The sequence below is a fragment of the Malaclemys terrapin genome, chromosome 10, assembly GCF_027887155.1.
Source record: "Malaclemys terrapin pileata isolate rMalTer1 chromosome 10, rMalTer1.hap1, whole genome shotgun sequence".
In the NCBI taxonomy this organism is placed as follows: domain Eukaryota; kingdom Metazoa; phylum Chordata; order Testudines; family Emydidae; genus Malaclemys; species Malaclemys terrapin.
In genome coordinates, this window is record NC_071514.1 from 39,100,628 (window position 1) to 39,115,816 (window position 15,189).

General features: G+C 48.4%; 1 protein-coding gene across 1 annotated transcript; it reads right to left on the minus strand.

Annotated features, from left to right (window-relative positions):
- Positions 1–2,733: 2,733 nt before the first annotated feature.
- CPLX3 (complexin 3) lies at positions 2,734–14,798 on the minus strand. The gene is made up of 3 exons (XM_054042367.1): positions 14,252–14,798; positions 12,351–12,438; positions 2,734–4,016 (listed from the first exon to the last, which is right to left on the minus strand). The coding sequence occupies exons 1-3, from the start codon at positions 14,410–14,412 to the stop codon at positions 3,792–3,794; spliced, it is 474 nt and encodes a 157-aa protein (XP_053898342.1). The 5' UTR covers positions 14,413–14,798; the 3' UTR covers positions 2,734–3,791.
- Between the last annotated feature and the right edge of the window lie 391 nt (positions 14,799–15,189).

Genomic DNA, 15,189 nt, shown 5'->3' on the forward strand with positions numbered 1-15,189 from the left:
TCGCGGGCCACAGAAAACAACCCAGTGGGCCGCCTGCGGCCCCCAGGCCGCGTGTTTGAGACCCCTGCTTTAGATATTTGGTATTCAGATGACCTGCGACAGAAAAAGCTCACCTGGTGGAGGCTAGAGTACCGTGGTGAGCATCAGTTGAGATACAGAGAGTTTTTTAAATCCTGTGCTGAGGCTGTGTTGGAGGCAAAGAGCTCTCTTCCTTCACTAGAGAGTTCACAAAGGTCCAAGCAGTGGAGTTACTCCAGATGGTGGACAGATACATTGAGGAGTCCAGGCTTCCCCACTTAGAAACAGTGTGAATGTTTCTTGAGAGGAGTTTTCAGTTCAGTGGACAAGTTGTTTGAATTTGGACTAGGTTAGCTGCCGCGGTAGTGGCAAATCCACATTGACAAATGCAACCTCTTCACTGGTTGAGTTCTAACCAGTTTTACTCAGGGAAGTTCTAGGTATCTTGGGGGAACTCTCTGAGAACAGAGCTCACAATCTGGATGTGTGTCCCTCTCGTCTGATAAAGCCAACTAGAGTGGATTGTTGGTGGAGATCACGAGTTTAAAGTCAGACGTGACTGTCACATCATCTAATCTGACTTTCTGCATATCACAGGCCATCAGTACTATCCAGTCACTTCCACTCCACGTCCAATAACCAGAATTAGATCAAAGTATTACAGCTCCCAGGACATAGGCTCTGGGGCTCAAGCACTCATGGAAAAAGCCAGCCACAGCTGTTCAGCGGTGCCACCTATCAGCTGTTTGGCAGCTGGCAGGAGGCACTTGGGGGAGGGTGAAGAGCAGCAAGGGGCAGGCAGGTGGGGAGTCTCAGGGGGAGGAGCAGAGTGGGGGCAGGAAGAGATGGAGCAAGGGTGGGACCTCGGGGTTGGAATGGAGTGGAGGCAGGAAGAGATGGGGTGAGGGCAGGGCCTTGGGAAAGGTGGTGGAGCAGGGGTAGGAAGAGGTGGAAGGAGGGCAGAGCCTCGGGGGAAGGAGCAGAATGGGTGAGGGACCTCAGGGTGGAGCACCCACAAGGAAAAATAAAAGTCAGCGCCTATGTCCCAGGACACTAAAATATGGTGTGCCACAGGCAGAGAACAAGGGACCACTCCAATGCAGTGGCTAGATGAAGTGAGCTATGCCCAGATGATCCAGGCTTCCCAAAGGAAAGGAAAGGTGGTGGCTTCCTTGGCAGGAGCAGTCGGTCATTAGGTCCATGCTCAAGAAATGTCCTGTGCTGCTGCGCTTTCCAGTTATCACCCCACATCTCATGGGAAGGCAGCTTTGATGTTATCTGGAGAGGCTTCAGATTTCCTCGATCGCAGTGAATCTGACTTCTGGGCTGCATGTGAACTGTGTGGGCATCCTTGATGGGTGCTGTCTCCCTTGCACTGTCTCTGATGCGTCTTTCAGAGGGCTCAGAAACCCTGAATACAATTGGCCACCAGGCTGCGTTGGATGCGGTGAGGGGATTGGTCCTGCTTTGATCAGGGGGTTGGACTAGATGACCTCCTGAGTCCCTTCCAACCCTGATATTCTATGATTCTATGAGGTGCAGATATTTTTTGTACTGTTCCAATGTTTGCTGCAGATGATCAGGACCTGCTGTGGTTGGAGCTAAAGCTTCACTTCATACTCCTGAGCATCACTGCTAGGTCGGCCTACATTTTACGTGTAGACCGGGCTTCATGCTAGATCATGGGTTCTCGACTTGTGGGGGGAGGAGGGGTCATGACCAGTCTGCCCTTCCCATGTTGCTAAATGGGAGAAGGGTCCTAGCTAGATGGGAGGATGGTTCCACAGCATAAAGAGAACCACTGGCCTTGGTCTGCACTTAAAAATTATATATCAGCGCAGCTTTGTCAGGCAGTGGTGTGAGAAAAACACACCCTGACTGACCTAGCTATGCTGACAAAACCCCCAGTGCAGATGCAACTATGCCAATGGAAGAGCACTTCTGGTGACATAGCTACCGTTTGGGGAGGTGGTATTCCTGCACCGGTTTAGGTGGTGTCTTCACTGGGGGGCTATGCCGGCACAGGCTCTGTAGTGTAGACATAGCCTAAATGATCATAATGGTCCCAAATGTCCTTAAAATCCAAGAAATATTCCCGTGCCTCAATTTCCCTATCTGTAAAACCAGGATAATAATACTTCCCTCTCTCCCAGGGGTGCTGAGGCTCACATGTGTAAAGTACTTTGATGGAAAGTGCTTTGGAAGTGCAAAGTGTTTCTTACCATCATCATTATGAGATGTGGCAGAGTTGCCTGGAGATTTAAGCATTACCCACCTGGGCAGGTTACCCTTTCCCAGACATTCTTTCACCTGGAGAAGGCATCTTTTAGAAATCTTGGCAAAGGTTGAAAAAAGGCAAAGCGCTTCAGACATACACACACCCCACAGACAGATCTGAGTCCACTGAGTTCAATGAGGCTGGGAATGAGCAGCAGGGAATGGATCACTTGATGATTACCTGTTCTGTTCATTCCCTCTGGGGCACTTGGCATTGGGCACTGTTGGAAGACAGGATACTGAGCTAGATGGACCTTTGGTCTGACCTAGTATGGCTGTTCTTATGTTCTTAATGCTTTTTAAAAGGGAACACAGTCTATGGTAGTTCACTGAGTCCATCCTTGGCTACTGCACAAAGAACACTGACTGTACAGGGTGGGAATGGCCCATGCTGGACCACGCATCTTTTAGCATGGAGATACTGGTGAGAAAGAAATGCATAGAGATCTCCTGGTATTTATTCCAACAGTTATATCAATACCATAGAATAAGGAGGGTATATAAGGGGTCGAAAGTCAGACGAAAACTTGGCATGGTTACATCACAATGTATAGATAGATTTCCCCCTCATTACACAGAGTTGAATTATCCTCTTTCCTTCAAGGAACATGAATTATAGTAGGCCCCATATTGTAGAAGTGACACAGCATTTGAACGCGTTTCCAGTAAGTGACGTTTCTTACAGAGAAGAGAGACTGTGGTCTAAGCTGACTGACCCACCAGTCTGGGCTCTATTCCTGAACCTGCCGCTGACTTGGGCAAGTAGTGTAACCGCTCTGTGTCTCAGTTCCCCCCCCACCCTAAAATGGGACCGATATAGCTGTCCCCTCCTTTGCCAAGTGCTTTGAGATCAATGCATGAAAGGTGCTATCTGGACAAAGTAGTAGTATCATTTCTTGGCCTTAGTTATGTGGATCTGGGAAATTTCCCTGTCACGGCTTGTGTCTGGAAAGCAAAGGGAACACCGGTCATTGCCTCCAGGAGGTTTGCTCCGAATCTCCTTCACCAAGATGGGAGTGAAGGCAGAAGAGCAATGCCAGTCTGCTCCTCTAAAGAGGTTTTTTGCTCCCATTCACAGGCATGGCTCAGCAACCCTCATCACAACCCTCCCTCCCTTCTGCACTAAAAGATTAAAATAGGCAGAGGAACTCGGTCACCCATGTGAGCAGTGGCACAGGCAGTTTTAGATCTGACCTCAGGAGGGGTGCTGGGGGAGGACAATGTTGCCTCCTGACTCCGGCCTCGCACTGGAAAATACACGTCACGAGAGGAACAGGACACGTAAGTCTGTTTCGTGGAATCTAGGCAGAGCATGGGTTTAGAAAAGGTATCCAACTCACACAGGGAAGGGTGATAAACTCTGTGGGGTTCCCACTGGTTAATTTTCATACACCATCATTTCCCCCAGACCATCCACTGCATCCCTCCTCCCCCTCCCCCTTCCCCCCACATTATACGGTTAAGAATGGGGTGTTATGTCGAGGGAACCAGCTGTGTCACATAACAGAACACTTTTCAGCTGACTGCTTCAGGTCCTCTAGCGTGGCCTGGGCTTTATCCTTCAGGGAATCAAGGTCCAGGTTCGGGATGCTGGTCAGCTGTCCGATAACAGAGTCCTTTTCCTCTTCCTCCTCGTTATCTTGCTCGATCATCTTGGCCAGCTCCTTTGGGAGCTCCACGTCCCCTCCTGCCAGCTGGATCTGACTATCATCTGTTTCATTCTACAGGGTCACATCAATCAAAGAGAAGAGCATGAGTGAGTAGTTCAGAATCAGGCTCTGGGACAGAGATAAGGAAGGAGAGAACAAGTAGGAAGTGGAAGAGAATAGAAGCCCCAGTTCAGCATTGTACTTAATCACTTGCTCAGCATTAAGCATGTGTTTCAGTGCCACTGAAATCAACGAGACTGAAACATGTGCCTCGATGTTTTGCTGAGTAATGCTGGATTTCAGCACATGCTTAACGTTACTCAGGCGCTTAAGTCACCTGCTGAATCAGGATCAGATTGGGAGGATTAATACACTGACGAACCACAGGATGCCTTTGAGAGTCGGCACAACAGCTGGACAGGATCAGTAGCTACTGCAGAAAAGATTCACAGAAGAAAATTGTCTATGTATTCGAGAAAAAATATTGATGCTAATGAGAGCTGGGTGAATGAGACAGAGAGACTCGTGAATTAACACGGGTTCCTTCACTTTGGATATGTTTCCCCCTCTTGTGTGTTTACAGAAACAAACCCCTGAGCAATCCACTTACCTGGCACCAATGTTGGTAGAAAATGATTTTTGGCCTGCGTATAAGAAGTGCACGTGTGCTTATCCAATAGGGACACTGAAACAATAGCAAAGGACTGATCTGACCTTTCAAAAATCAACACGGGCAATTTAGAATATTCGCAATCAAGTCAGAGAATTTTTAAAAAGCGCTTTTTTGTTGAATTCACTTAAAGAAACTGTGATGTGCTTGAGTTATTCCATGAACAAAGAAGAAGGCTGAATTATAGTAGATTAAATTGTTCCCAGTGAATCATTCATTCAGCTCTAAGCAGACATACCACAATAGGAATTAGCCTAAGAAAGAGCAGGTGAAATGGAGGGGGAGACAATGCCGGTTGAAGGAAGATATTGTTACACTACTCTCAATGAAATCAATGGGAGTTAGGCGCCTAAATACCTTTGAGGATCTAGGCTCAAGTGACTGACTTCATATGCATCCGAAGAAGTGGGCTGTAGTCCACGAAAGCTTATGCTCTAATAAATTTGTTAGTCTCTAAGGTGCCACAAGTACTCCTGTTCTTCTTTTTGTGACTTCAGTGGAGTTTCTCATGATTTGCTATTTATATTGAGGTAGCAGCCAAATCCCTGGTGAAACTGAGTGGCTGCACAATGGGGCTTTGCAGACAGAAAGTGATTTCGAGCAGGAGAAGGTGAGTTGACAGTACAGCAGAATGGCTCACATGACAGACTGCCAGAAAAAAACAGATGTACACGTAAGGCTATTACTAATTGCCACTCAAAGGGACTGCAGTCTTCTGGCCAGCCGGACAGGTGGCTGCATAGTGTAGTGGTATTGCTAGCTGCTAGGCATTAGCAGGTGAGCGTCAGCACAGGATTCCCGGCGCAGAGCTGTAAGGAAGGCATGAGAGTGTTGCACTGTGGTTTTTAAGAGGCTGCAGAGCTGGTATTGTATCTAATCCACCAGCCAGATTTAAAAAGGGGTCTGATTAATGAGTTAGAGGAACCTGATAGCTAGAAAAATGTCATTGCTGTCACACTAGGCGCATATCTCGTGGTCATCACCAGGGCAGATGGAGTTGCTGGTAGTGGTGCTGTTTTTCTATATCACGTAATGTTTAAATGTCATCAGGGAGCCAATCTGAAGAAAATCATAAAAATCACCAAAAGGGCCATAACTTGAAGATACATTGTCTAATTTTGACCAAAATTGGCAGAAAGCTTCTAAATACAATTGATAGCACAACTATATACTCAAACTAGTACTGGTTTGGAAAATTTGGGAAATATGTATCCCCAAGTGATATATATTTGATGCATTTTCCTGTCCTTTTAGGCCTTTGGGTAAAGCAAAAGTCTGTAGTCACACAACAGTATGAGCTCGTTTCTACCCTGTAATACATCAAAATGTTTGTCATTATTTGTAGAATGGACTGATATTGAGACTTTTTTCTGTCTGCTATTTTATATTTTATGATTATGATTCCTGCATTGGCAACTGATGTTAATGCAGCGTATACCATGATGATGAAATATTTTGAGAAGATGTTCCACTCTCTGAGCCAAGACTGGGCCTATGTTGTGTATGATGAAGCAATCTACTGCAAAGCACAGATTATTAAATGGAGGAATCAAAAGGAATTTGACCATGACCACCTTGATGTGGGAGGCAGCACCGTGCAATGAATTTCATGGGTGATCTAGGCAGTGTGATGTAGGAAAGTGGGTTTGAAGACATCCTTGTGGAAGCCAGCAACTATGGTGCTTCTGCCATCAGCCATACTCTAAGAGGAAGAGGATATAACTGTGGTGTTGGAATCCACAAACTTATAAATGAGGCAATGAATTGCTTGAAATGGGTGGCACTTAGTGATTCCATGAACAATGGTGAGAAGATGAGGAGAGATGCATCTTGGAGAAAATTCAAACACTCATTGAAGCATTTGAGGCTGTGGAGAAGGCACACAGAGAAGACAGAGTGGAAGCACAGAATGCTGTGGCAGACTTCATAAACAGAACCCAGTCAGCTCATGGACACTTATGTTACCCAAGGAACAATCTGTTCAGATACCATTCTGTTCTGGGAGAACTATGTAACAGATTTATCCCAACTACTGATGGAATACAAAGGAGCAAAGAGAGATGATAACAAGACTAGGGAACTTGAGACATTTGTAGTGTGGCCACGTGAATTATGCTAGGTGGGGATGTGTAACTGTAGCAGAAGCCAGACTTCTGGAGGAGCAGAAGCCAGCTATATATCATGCCCTAGCTGATAGCCAAGGAGCAGTATACTGGACTGCCAGACCCTTCAATAGCATATGGCATGACATGGCTGTCGAGCAATCCCTCAGCAAGGACTGTGAGAAGCATCAGCATCTTTGACAAAAGATAAGGCTCTGACCAAGTATTACCTGACTGCACATTTTGAGGCAGCTGTAACAGCTATGACAAAACAAATGTGTGGAATGCAGCCTTCAGCAACAGAGCTCCACCAAGAAGCTACCACACAGCGCATGGCTGCAGATGAAACTGCTGTCCCAGATATTAGAAAAGTTGTGACTGAATGACAAATCCTTTAAGCCCAGATGACAGACAGCCACGTGTGAACATTGCAACGTCTACTGGGGCCCCACCTGAAATTGCAGAAAGTTTGTGCATGAGAAGAGAGAATGGCCTACAAGAAAGGAAGCAGTTTGTAACCAGTAGGCCGCAAAGAGGTGAGGTAGATCTCTTTGATCCCATAGAAAGGTCTAATCTCAAATCATCTGGTAATCTCAACAAGACAATCGAACAAAAGAAGCAGCAGATAGCACAAGAGACAGCTATTGATCATCAGATATTTTGCAAGCTGACAGTTATTGCCTAGCGCAGAGAGGTTGGTAGCCAGGGTGATATGAAGTGTGAGCTGGCACCTGTTCCACTTTCCCTCTTCAACTTGGATGGAACTCTAAGAAAGACCCCAAAGAGCAGCACATTGTCTTGGCTGGAGAAAAATCTATCAATGGTTGAGCTACCAGCCTCCTGTGAGCCAACATTAACTATTACTGACATCATGAGGATTCTGCCAATGGTGTGCACCAATCCTGCCAAGTCAAAGACTTTTGGGGACCTATCTGATGAGCTACTGACTGGGGATGGTGGTGTCCTAGCCGTGGGGTCAAGAGTGATTCATATGTTTTCTGTGACGCAATACATATTTAATACAAGGGGGAAGTTGAGATGGCAGACCCCTGTTTGCATCCTTTCTCCTCAAGCACAGAAGAGAATGGAACCAGGGTCTTCGACAGCCCAGCTGAGTGCCCTAACAGCTGGGCTAGAGAGGGCTTCTTATGCCAGGCTCCTCTTTTGGCCCTATTTTAATATTTAATTAAAGTGGACCAACTTCAATAGGAAAGACTGAAGGAGCTCATGGCTTGTTTCTCCTCAGGCAGCTGGAGGAGTTGAACAAGGGTCTTCAGCATCCCACCTGAGTACCCTAACCACTACAGAGGGCTACTCTTGCTTGTTTTTGCCCAATTGATATTTAATTAAAGCCCAGTGGAGCTCGCTGTTCAAATTGCTTTTCCTTATCAGGAAGCTGGAGGAATTGAACTAGGGTCTCCAACCGGCTAGGAGAGCACCCTAAGCACAGAGGGCTACTTGTGGCTGCTTTGGCTCACTTAATATTTAATTAAAGTGAATCAGCTGCAACAGGAAAACCTGTGGGAGCCCAACTTCTGAACATGTCATTGCCCAGCTGTTAGGACAGTCACTTGCAAGGTAGGAGAGCCCTGTTCAAATCCCATCTCATCAAGCAAGACCCAGAGTCTCCCACAGCCTGGGTGAGTACCCAGACCACTGGCCCACTGCATGATTTTCACACTTTTTGTGGCCCAATGAATAGTTAATTATGGAATTAAAGTGGAACAGCTTTGACAAGAGATGAGCCCACATCAGAAGATCCCTTTGTTCAGTGATTAGGGCTCTCACTTGAGCGAGGGCAGCTCTCTAGTCAAATCCCTTCTGCACACCAAGCAGAGAATTAAATTGACCCAGGGTCTCCTGTATTCAGGGCACGTACCCCAACCATTGAGTTACAGTCTAAGGGTGACTATCTCCACTCCCCCACCCCACAGGGCTGGCTTTAGGGTCCTGATTCGAATACCCGGCAGCGATCCGAGTCTTCGGCAGCACTTTGGTGGCGGGGGGTCTTTCACTCTGCTCCGGGTCTTCCGCGGCACTGAAGGACCCCCCACCGCTGAAAAGCCGCTGAAGACCCGGAGCGGACCGCCACCGGGTGCGTAAAAAAAATGTAAAAATTAAAAAGGCGCTTAAGGCGCGGGGCCCTCTTAGGCGCAAGGCCCGATTCTGGGGAATCGGCCTAAAGCTGGCCCTGCATCCCCACACCTTGTATGGTGTTAGGTGGCCTATGAGCATGGCTACCAGAGTGAGCCCCACAGGGAAGCTATGCAAGGCCTTGCTTATTGCCCCTGGTTTGAGAATTGTGCTGGGGCTTAGGCATGAGCAAGGCATCTGGTGCCTAGAAGGAGGTAGCAGTGCCTGAAACTGGGACTTAACCTCCTATGTCCCTTTTTGGAGCTGGCTTTGTGTGCCTTGGTGTGGTCTGTGTTCTGGGGACACGCATGCTCAGTTCCTGCCCCAGCTCAGCATTGCATGCCTGCTGCATCAGTGCTGTCTGTTCCGCCGTCTAAAATGCTGCTGGAGTTCTCTGGAGAGTTTGCCTTATTATAAAGCCGGGGAAAGGGCAGCCCCCCAAACTGTACCCCTGATGCTATTTTGGGTCTTCATCTGGCATATCAGGTCTCAAACCAATCTGGCTCTGCATTTGTATTTTACAGCATTTTAAAATTAAACACAGGTCATTTGCCAGGAAGGGAGCTGTATCCCACCACACATAGTACCTAAAGCCTTCTCCTAGCATATACATTTCCAAGCCAGTCGGACTCTGCCTATGACCTATAGAGCATTTGGCATTTCAGGTCTGGCTCACAATAGCAGCACTTTGTAGAACCAAAGGGACAGTCTAATGGTGCTCGGATTCTTGGCCGTTGGATCTGTGTGTTGGTCAGCTCAGGGGCAGGCTAGTAAGATATGTTCTGTATGAACACTGCTCATTTCCCCCTTAGCCTCCTGCAAAAGAAAAATGATTTCTTCCCATCCCAAGAACAAGTGTGAAATACCAGCTGTGGTGTGTCAGTAACCTAACTGCAGTCTGTCATTTATAAGCCTGCTCCCATTATCCACAGGATGAGCAGTTTTGAGGGCAAAGAGCAGAAACACTCAGCCATGGTCACACATCAAAGATGATCTGACAGTCCAGGAGATAGCGCCGTCTCTGCCTGTTGATGGCTTATTAAATTAGGACCATTACTTTGAATTCATGGCATGGACAGACCTGACCTCACCAAAGAGGTAACAGAGACCCAAGCAGTAGCTGAATCAAGTAGCCCTTGCTCAGGATATTAGGAAGATTTGAAGGTAGGTAACTGCAGTCCAGCCCATTGCTGCTTTTTCAGAGGCAGCAGCCTTTGTCTCAATAGTATCTTTGTTACAGTGTGATAAGAAGGAAGCATCTCTGCATAATGGGTGCTACCCGTTGTTTGCTAGGGACAAAACAAATGAGAAACTACCAGCAACAATGGCCTCCTTCAGGCAGCGCCTGAAACATGCTAATTATCAGTCACACATATGGAATCATGTATCAGCTCAGTATCTTTGTGTCCCCTGTCAATAATAGATGGGTGATGGATAGCAGGGGACAGCTTGTTCCCAAAATGATGGTGTTGGCACCTGCTTCAGAAGCCACCCTCACCTTTGTGCAGTGTGGCTGTGAGACCACAAGGAAGCTGTGGTGTGCTCTGGTGCATGCAGCTGTGGCAAGGACGAGTGCAGCAACAGCGTATTGCACACATCAGACACAGATTCGAAGGGGGAGTAGAAACATTTCAACTACCTGCAAATCACAGGGACTATTTTTGTGAGTAAATATTGCTCGAAGGGGTGCTGCATTAGCCATTCAGTGGCTCATAGTTATATGGAGGGTTATGTAAGCATACATGGTTATACTTTGTTATGCACACGATAGATCAGACAAGACTTTCTAAGCCCTTCTACTAAGAGTCATTACTGTTATATAAGCGGTTTACAGATATTGTCATTGTAGTCAGTGGTAGTAAGACGATAATAATTACTTGAATACTGCGTGCAGTTCTGGTCACCCCATCTTAAAAAAATATATATTGGAATTGGAAAAGGTACAGAAAAGGGCAGCAAAAATATTAGGGGTATGGAACAGTTTCCGTATGAGGAAAGATTAATAAGATTGGGACTTTTCAGTTTGGAAAAGAGACAACTAAGGGGTGATATGATTGATATAAAATCATGTCTGGTGTGGAGAAAGTAAATAAGGAAGTGTTATTTACTCCTTCTCATAACTCAAGAGCCAGGGGTCACCAAATGAAATTAATAGGAAGCAGGTTTAAAACAAACAAAAGGAAGTATTTCTTCACACAACGCACAGTCAACCTGTGGAACTTTTTGCTAGAGAATGTTGTGAAGACCAATACTATAATGGGGGTCGAAAAAGAATTAGATAAGTTCATGGAGGATAGATCCATCAATGGCTATTAGCCGGGATGGGCAGGGATGGTGTCCCTAACCTCTGTTTGCCAGAAGCTAGAAATGGGTGACAGGAGATGGATCACTTGATGATTACCTGTTCTGTTCATTCCTTCTGAAGCACCTGGCATTGGCCACTGTTGGAAGACAGGATACTGGACTAGATGGACCTTTGGTCTGACCCAGTTTGGCCGTTCTTATGTTCTTACAGTTGTACCATGGGTGCTTTAGACTCACGTCTCCAGCTGAGCAGATAACTATGTTTTATAATTAAGGTTAAGGGTCTTATTATCTGCATAGCTTCAGAAAAATGTCAGAAAAACGTTTCTTAAATTAGTCCATTCTACAAATAATGACAAATATTTCGATGTATAACATGGTACAAACAAGCTCATACTGTCGTGCGACTACAGATTTTTGCTTTAACCAAAGGGGGGAAAGATAGGAAAATGATCAAATATATCACCTGTACTATTTTGAGTAAGTGGTTGCATTACCAATTATATTTCAAAACTTTCTGCCAATTTTGGTTAAAATTAGACAATGTTTCTCTGAGTTATGGCCCTTTTTGTGAGTTTCTGTTTTTTCCCAGATTGGATGCCTGATAACATTTAAATATAAAGTGATATAGAAAAAAACCGCACCACTTCTAGCATCTCCATCCACCCTGGTGATGAGCACCAGACATGTGCCTAGTCTGTGATAGCAAAGACATTTTTCTAGCTGATGGGTTAGTGCCCCAAATGGGTCTGGGTCTGGGCTGGTAGACTAGGGAAGCAGCAGGGCAATCAGTTGCAGTAGAAAGGCCTGTGGATAGAGGAAGGCTGAGTGAGAGAGGATGTGACTAGAAGTGCACAGTCTTGCCTCAGTGGAAGTATTACCTTCCTGGGAAATTGACTAGAGCAGAGTGGTTCTTAGGAATGCAAACCCTGACTTAGCTGTAAATAGGACACAATCAGCCAGGCCAAGGGCTGATCGATCCCCTCTCTGAGCTCATGCTTCCCCAAGAGCGTGGGGGCAGTGTGGGGCAGGAATCCTACCTCCTATACCCCCATCCTGGTGCCTAGCTGGTAGCCTGCCTGGAGACAAGCTGCTGGAAAGAATGTCCTTGAGGAGCCATGGGCTGGGATCCAGAGAGTTCCCCTGAATACAGGGCTGCTGACAAAGCGACAGAGGTGAGCGTGCCTCACTCTTTACCTTGGGGAGCCGGTACTTGTCTCTAAAGTGGGTCCGGAGCGTGGCTCTCTCTGCTTTACGCTGGGTGAACTGGGCATCCCTTTCCATCCTGGAAACGACATTAGAAAACAAAGGCTGTCAGCCTGCTCCCGCTCTGCTCGCTAGGCCGGGTCGAGTGAGGAGGTGTCCAATGCAGGTCACTAATGCCCATTCCCTGAGCTCCCGCATGCACTGAATGGAAGTCCTGATCTGACATGGACAGGTCTTAATTCGCCAGATGGGGCTCGAAGGCTGCTTTCCAACTGGCATCCAGGAAAGGCTTTCCCCACCTGAGCCTCTCTCTCCTACAGCCACACACAAGGGAATACAGCAGCATCAGGGGAATGAGTTTACTGCCAGTTTCTATTGCAAACGCCTGCCTGGGCATTATACATAATATAATCAGCACATAACACATGGTGAAAAAAACCCTCCAGTGTTTACAGTCAAGAACAAATACATCGATGAACCCCCCCTCCCTTTGCAGTTATTTTGGGCCGTCTCTCAGGATCCTCCCAACTTTAGTTTATTTAATGGTCAGCCAATTGGAGGCTAGAAGCCAGCTGGAAATTAACACAACCTTCTCTTCAGCCTGCTTGATTATTTGTTTCTTCAAGTCAATTACTTTTTCACCTGAATTTCATTGCCACAGAAATCAGTCCATGCATGAGCCCAGTTTGAGATGCAAATGGGGTGCAGCAAACGGGCCTGGACAAGTTCAGTGACCAGATTAAAGCCCTTTTAGGCAGGTGGCGGTAAGGGAGGCTCTTTCTCCAGGCTTGTCTTTGTCAGGGTTGAAGGCTCTGCGTGTGCCGAGGAAGCCTGAATGCAATGTGGCCCAGATTGCGGTGACGCCCTGGTGCATGCTAGTTCACACCCAGTGCTTCGCGCCTTCAACACGGACAGACATTCGCCACCCTCCGCCCCAATAAAGCAGGAACCGGAGACACCAAACCAAACTTTGGGGGAGAGCCAATAAAAAATAACTGTAGTGAAATGTGGCCCAGGAGGAGAAGACAAACCCATCTCGCCGATGCGAAAGCGGATTAAGAGATTATGGGTGCCATTAAAACGGCATCACTAAAATTCCCCGCCTTCCACAACCATTTGAACGTATTTAGTGCAATGCCGTCTTCCGCCTGGCGTCTCCTTTGAAAAGGCAAAGACAAGGCGGCCATCTGGTAGTCCTGGGTGTCAACCAACCAACCAACGCCCCCCACCCCAGCCCTTTCCCAAACTGCAGCTCAGCTCCTGCGCTGGCTCCGCTGCGAGTTTAAGAGCAGGAATACCCGGGGGTTGGCGGGGCGCTGAAGTTAGTTGCAGCCCAGCCGCACGCTCTGCCCCGGGCTGTGCTGGGCTTTGGGCTAGAACAATTGGCCTAACTCAGCGGCAGCCCGCCGGTTTGCTGGGCTACAGGAGTCGCTCAGTTAGGTGAATGTCTGGTCGGGTTAGGCAATGAAAGTCTGGGCTGCTCTAGGGGCGGAGTCGCTGGGGAATTTCCCCCGTACACCGCACTCTTCACCACACCCCCCGACTCCCATGCTCCCGTTCCCTTCGATGGGGCTTCCTGTCTGGCAGCTACCCCGTGGGGCAGTCCCGATTTGCTGGCCAGGAGCCCCTTGATGCATTGAGCAAAAGCCCGAATGCCTCTGACATTTTTTGGAGGGGGGGAGTGGTCATGAATCTCGTGAACAAGTTTAACGGGCTTTTTTTTCACCTGATCCCGAACGGAAAGCCCGTCAGGGGAGCAGAGGAGGTGGGTGAAGGGCTCCCACGGTCCGAGGCACCTGCCCTACGGGGGAGATGAGGTGGCCAGAAGGGTTAGCATGAGCATCACACATCGCAAGCCCCCCAGACGCGCTCCGGGAGCCCAGCGCACTTACTTTTCCTCCACTAGCTGCTTCTGGTATTCTTCATACTCCTCCCGCGTCATGCCCTGGGCTTCGGCCGGCGATTTCTCGCCATCCCCCTTCTCCTCGCCGCCCAGCCCCCCGGTGAGGTTCTTCAGCTGGCCGCCCACCATGGACTTCACCATGAACGCCATAGCGGGGCGGGCCGGGGGGGAGCTGGGGCTCGGCTGAACAAGAAGCGGCGGTGTGGCTGGAGCGCTCTGCCCCCGCTAGGCTCCCGGCGCCGGGGATCAGGCCAGCCCCGCTCCGCCTCCCATGGATGAGCGGCTCCGCTCTGCCTGGAGGTTTACGGGTCGGCACCCGAGCTGATGGACAGCTCCGAGCGCCTCTGCCTTGCTTAGCCGCGCGGCCAGCGCCTCTCTGGGATGCACTCGACGGGGCTCAGGGACACGGTTCAGCACCACGACGCGTGGACAGCTCCAGCCGAGCGGGGTTGCGTGTGTGCCGGAGAGGGGCGAGGGCTCCCCCGCTTCTATAGGCGAACGTGCCCCCAGCGGTGCTGAGCTATTCTGAGCTCGACTTGCAGCCTCCCCGAGCTTTACTCTGCCCCCTCGCTCCCCCTCCCACCCCACCCACCACGCCCCTTTGGAAAGGAGGATTAACTTGTTTACTGGTGTGACGCCAGCAGACCACATGGCTCCAGCCCCAGTCTCCTGCCTACAACCCTCACCCTCGCTCCGTGCAGCTAAAACATGGGGCGGATGACAGCGAATTAACATTGGAGAGGCTTTTTTCACACCCTGGCTGCAGCGTGTGCGTGACTGAGAATGAGAGCGAATAGATGGAGATGTATGAACGTTCTGCAGCATCCCTATGGGAGAACAGTGGCCAAAAGAAATCATCAGCTAAAATTAAAATCCAGCCTGGTAATCACTGTAAGAGCGATAAAATTTCCCCCCCCCCTTCCCGCC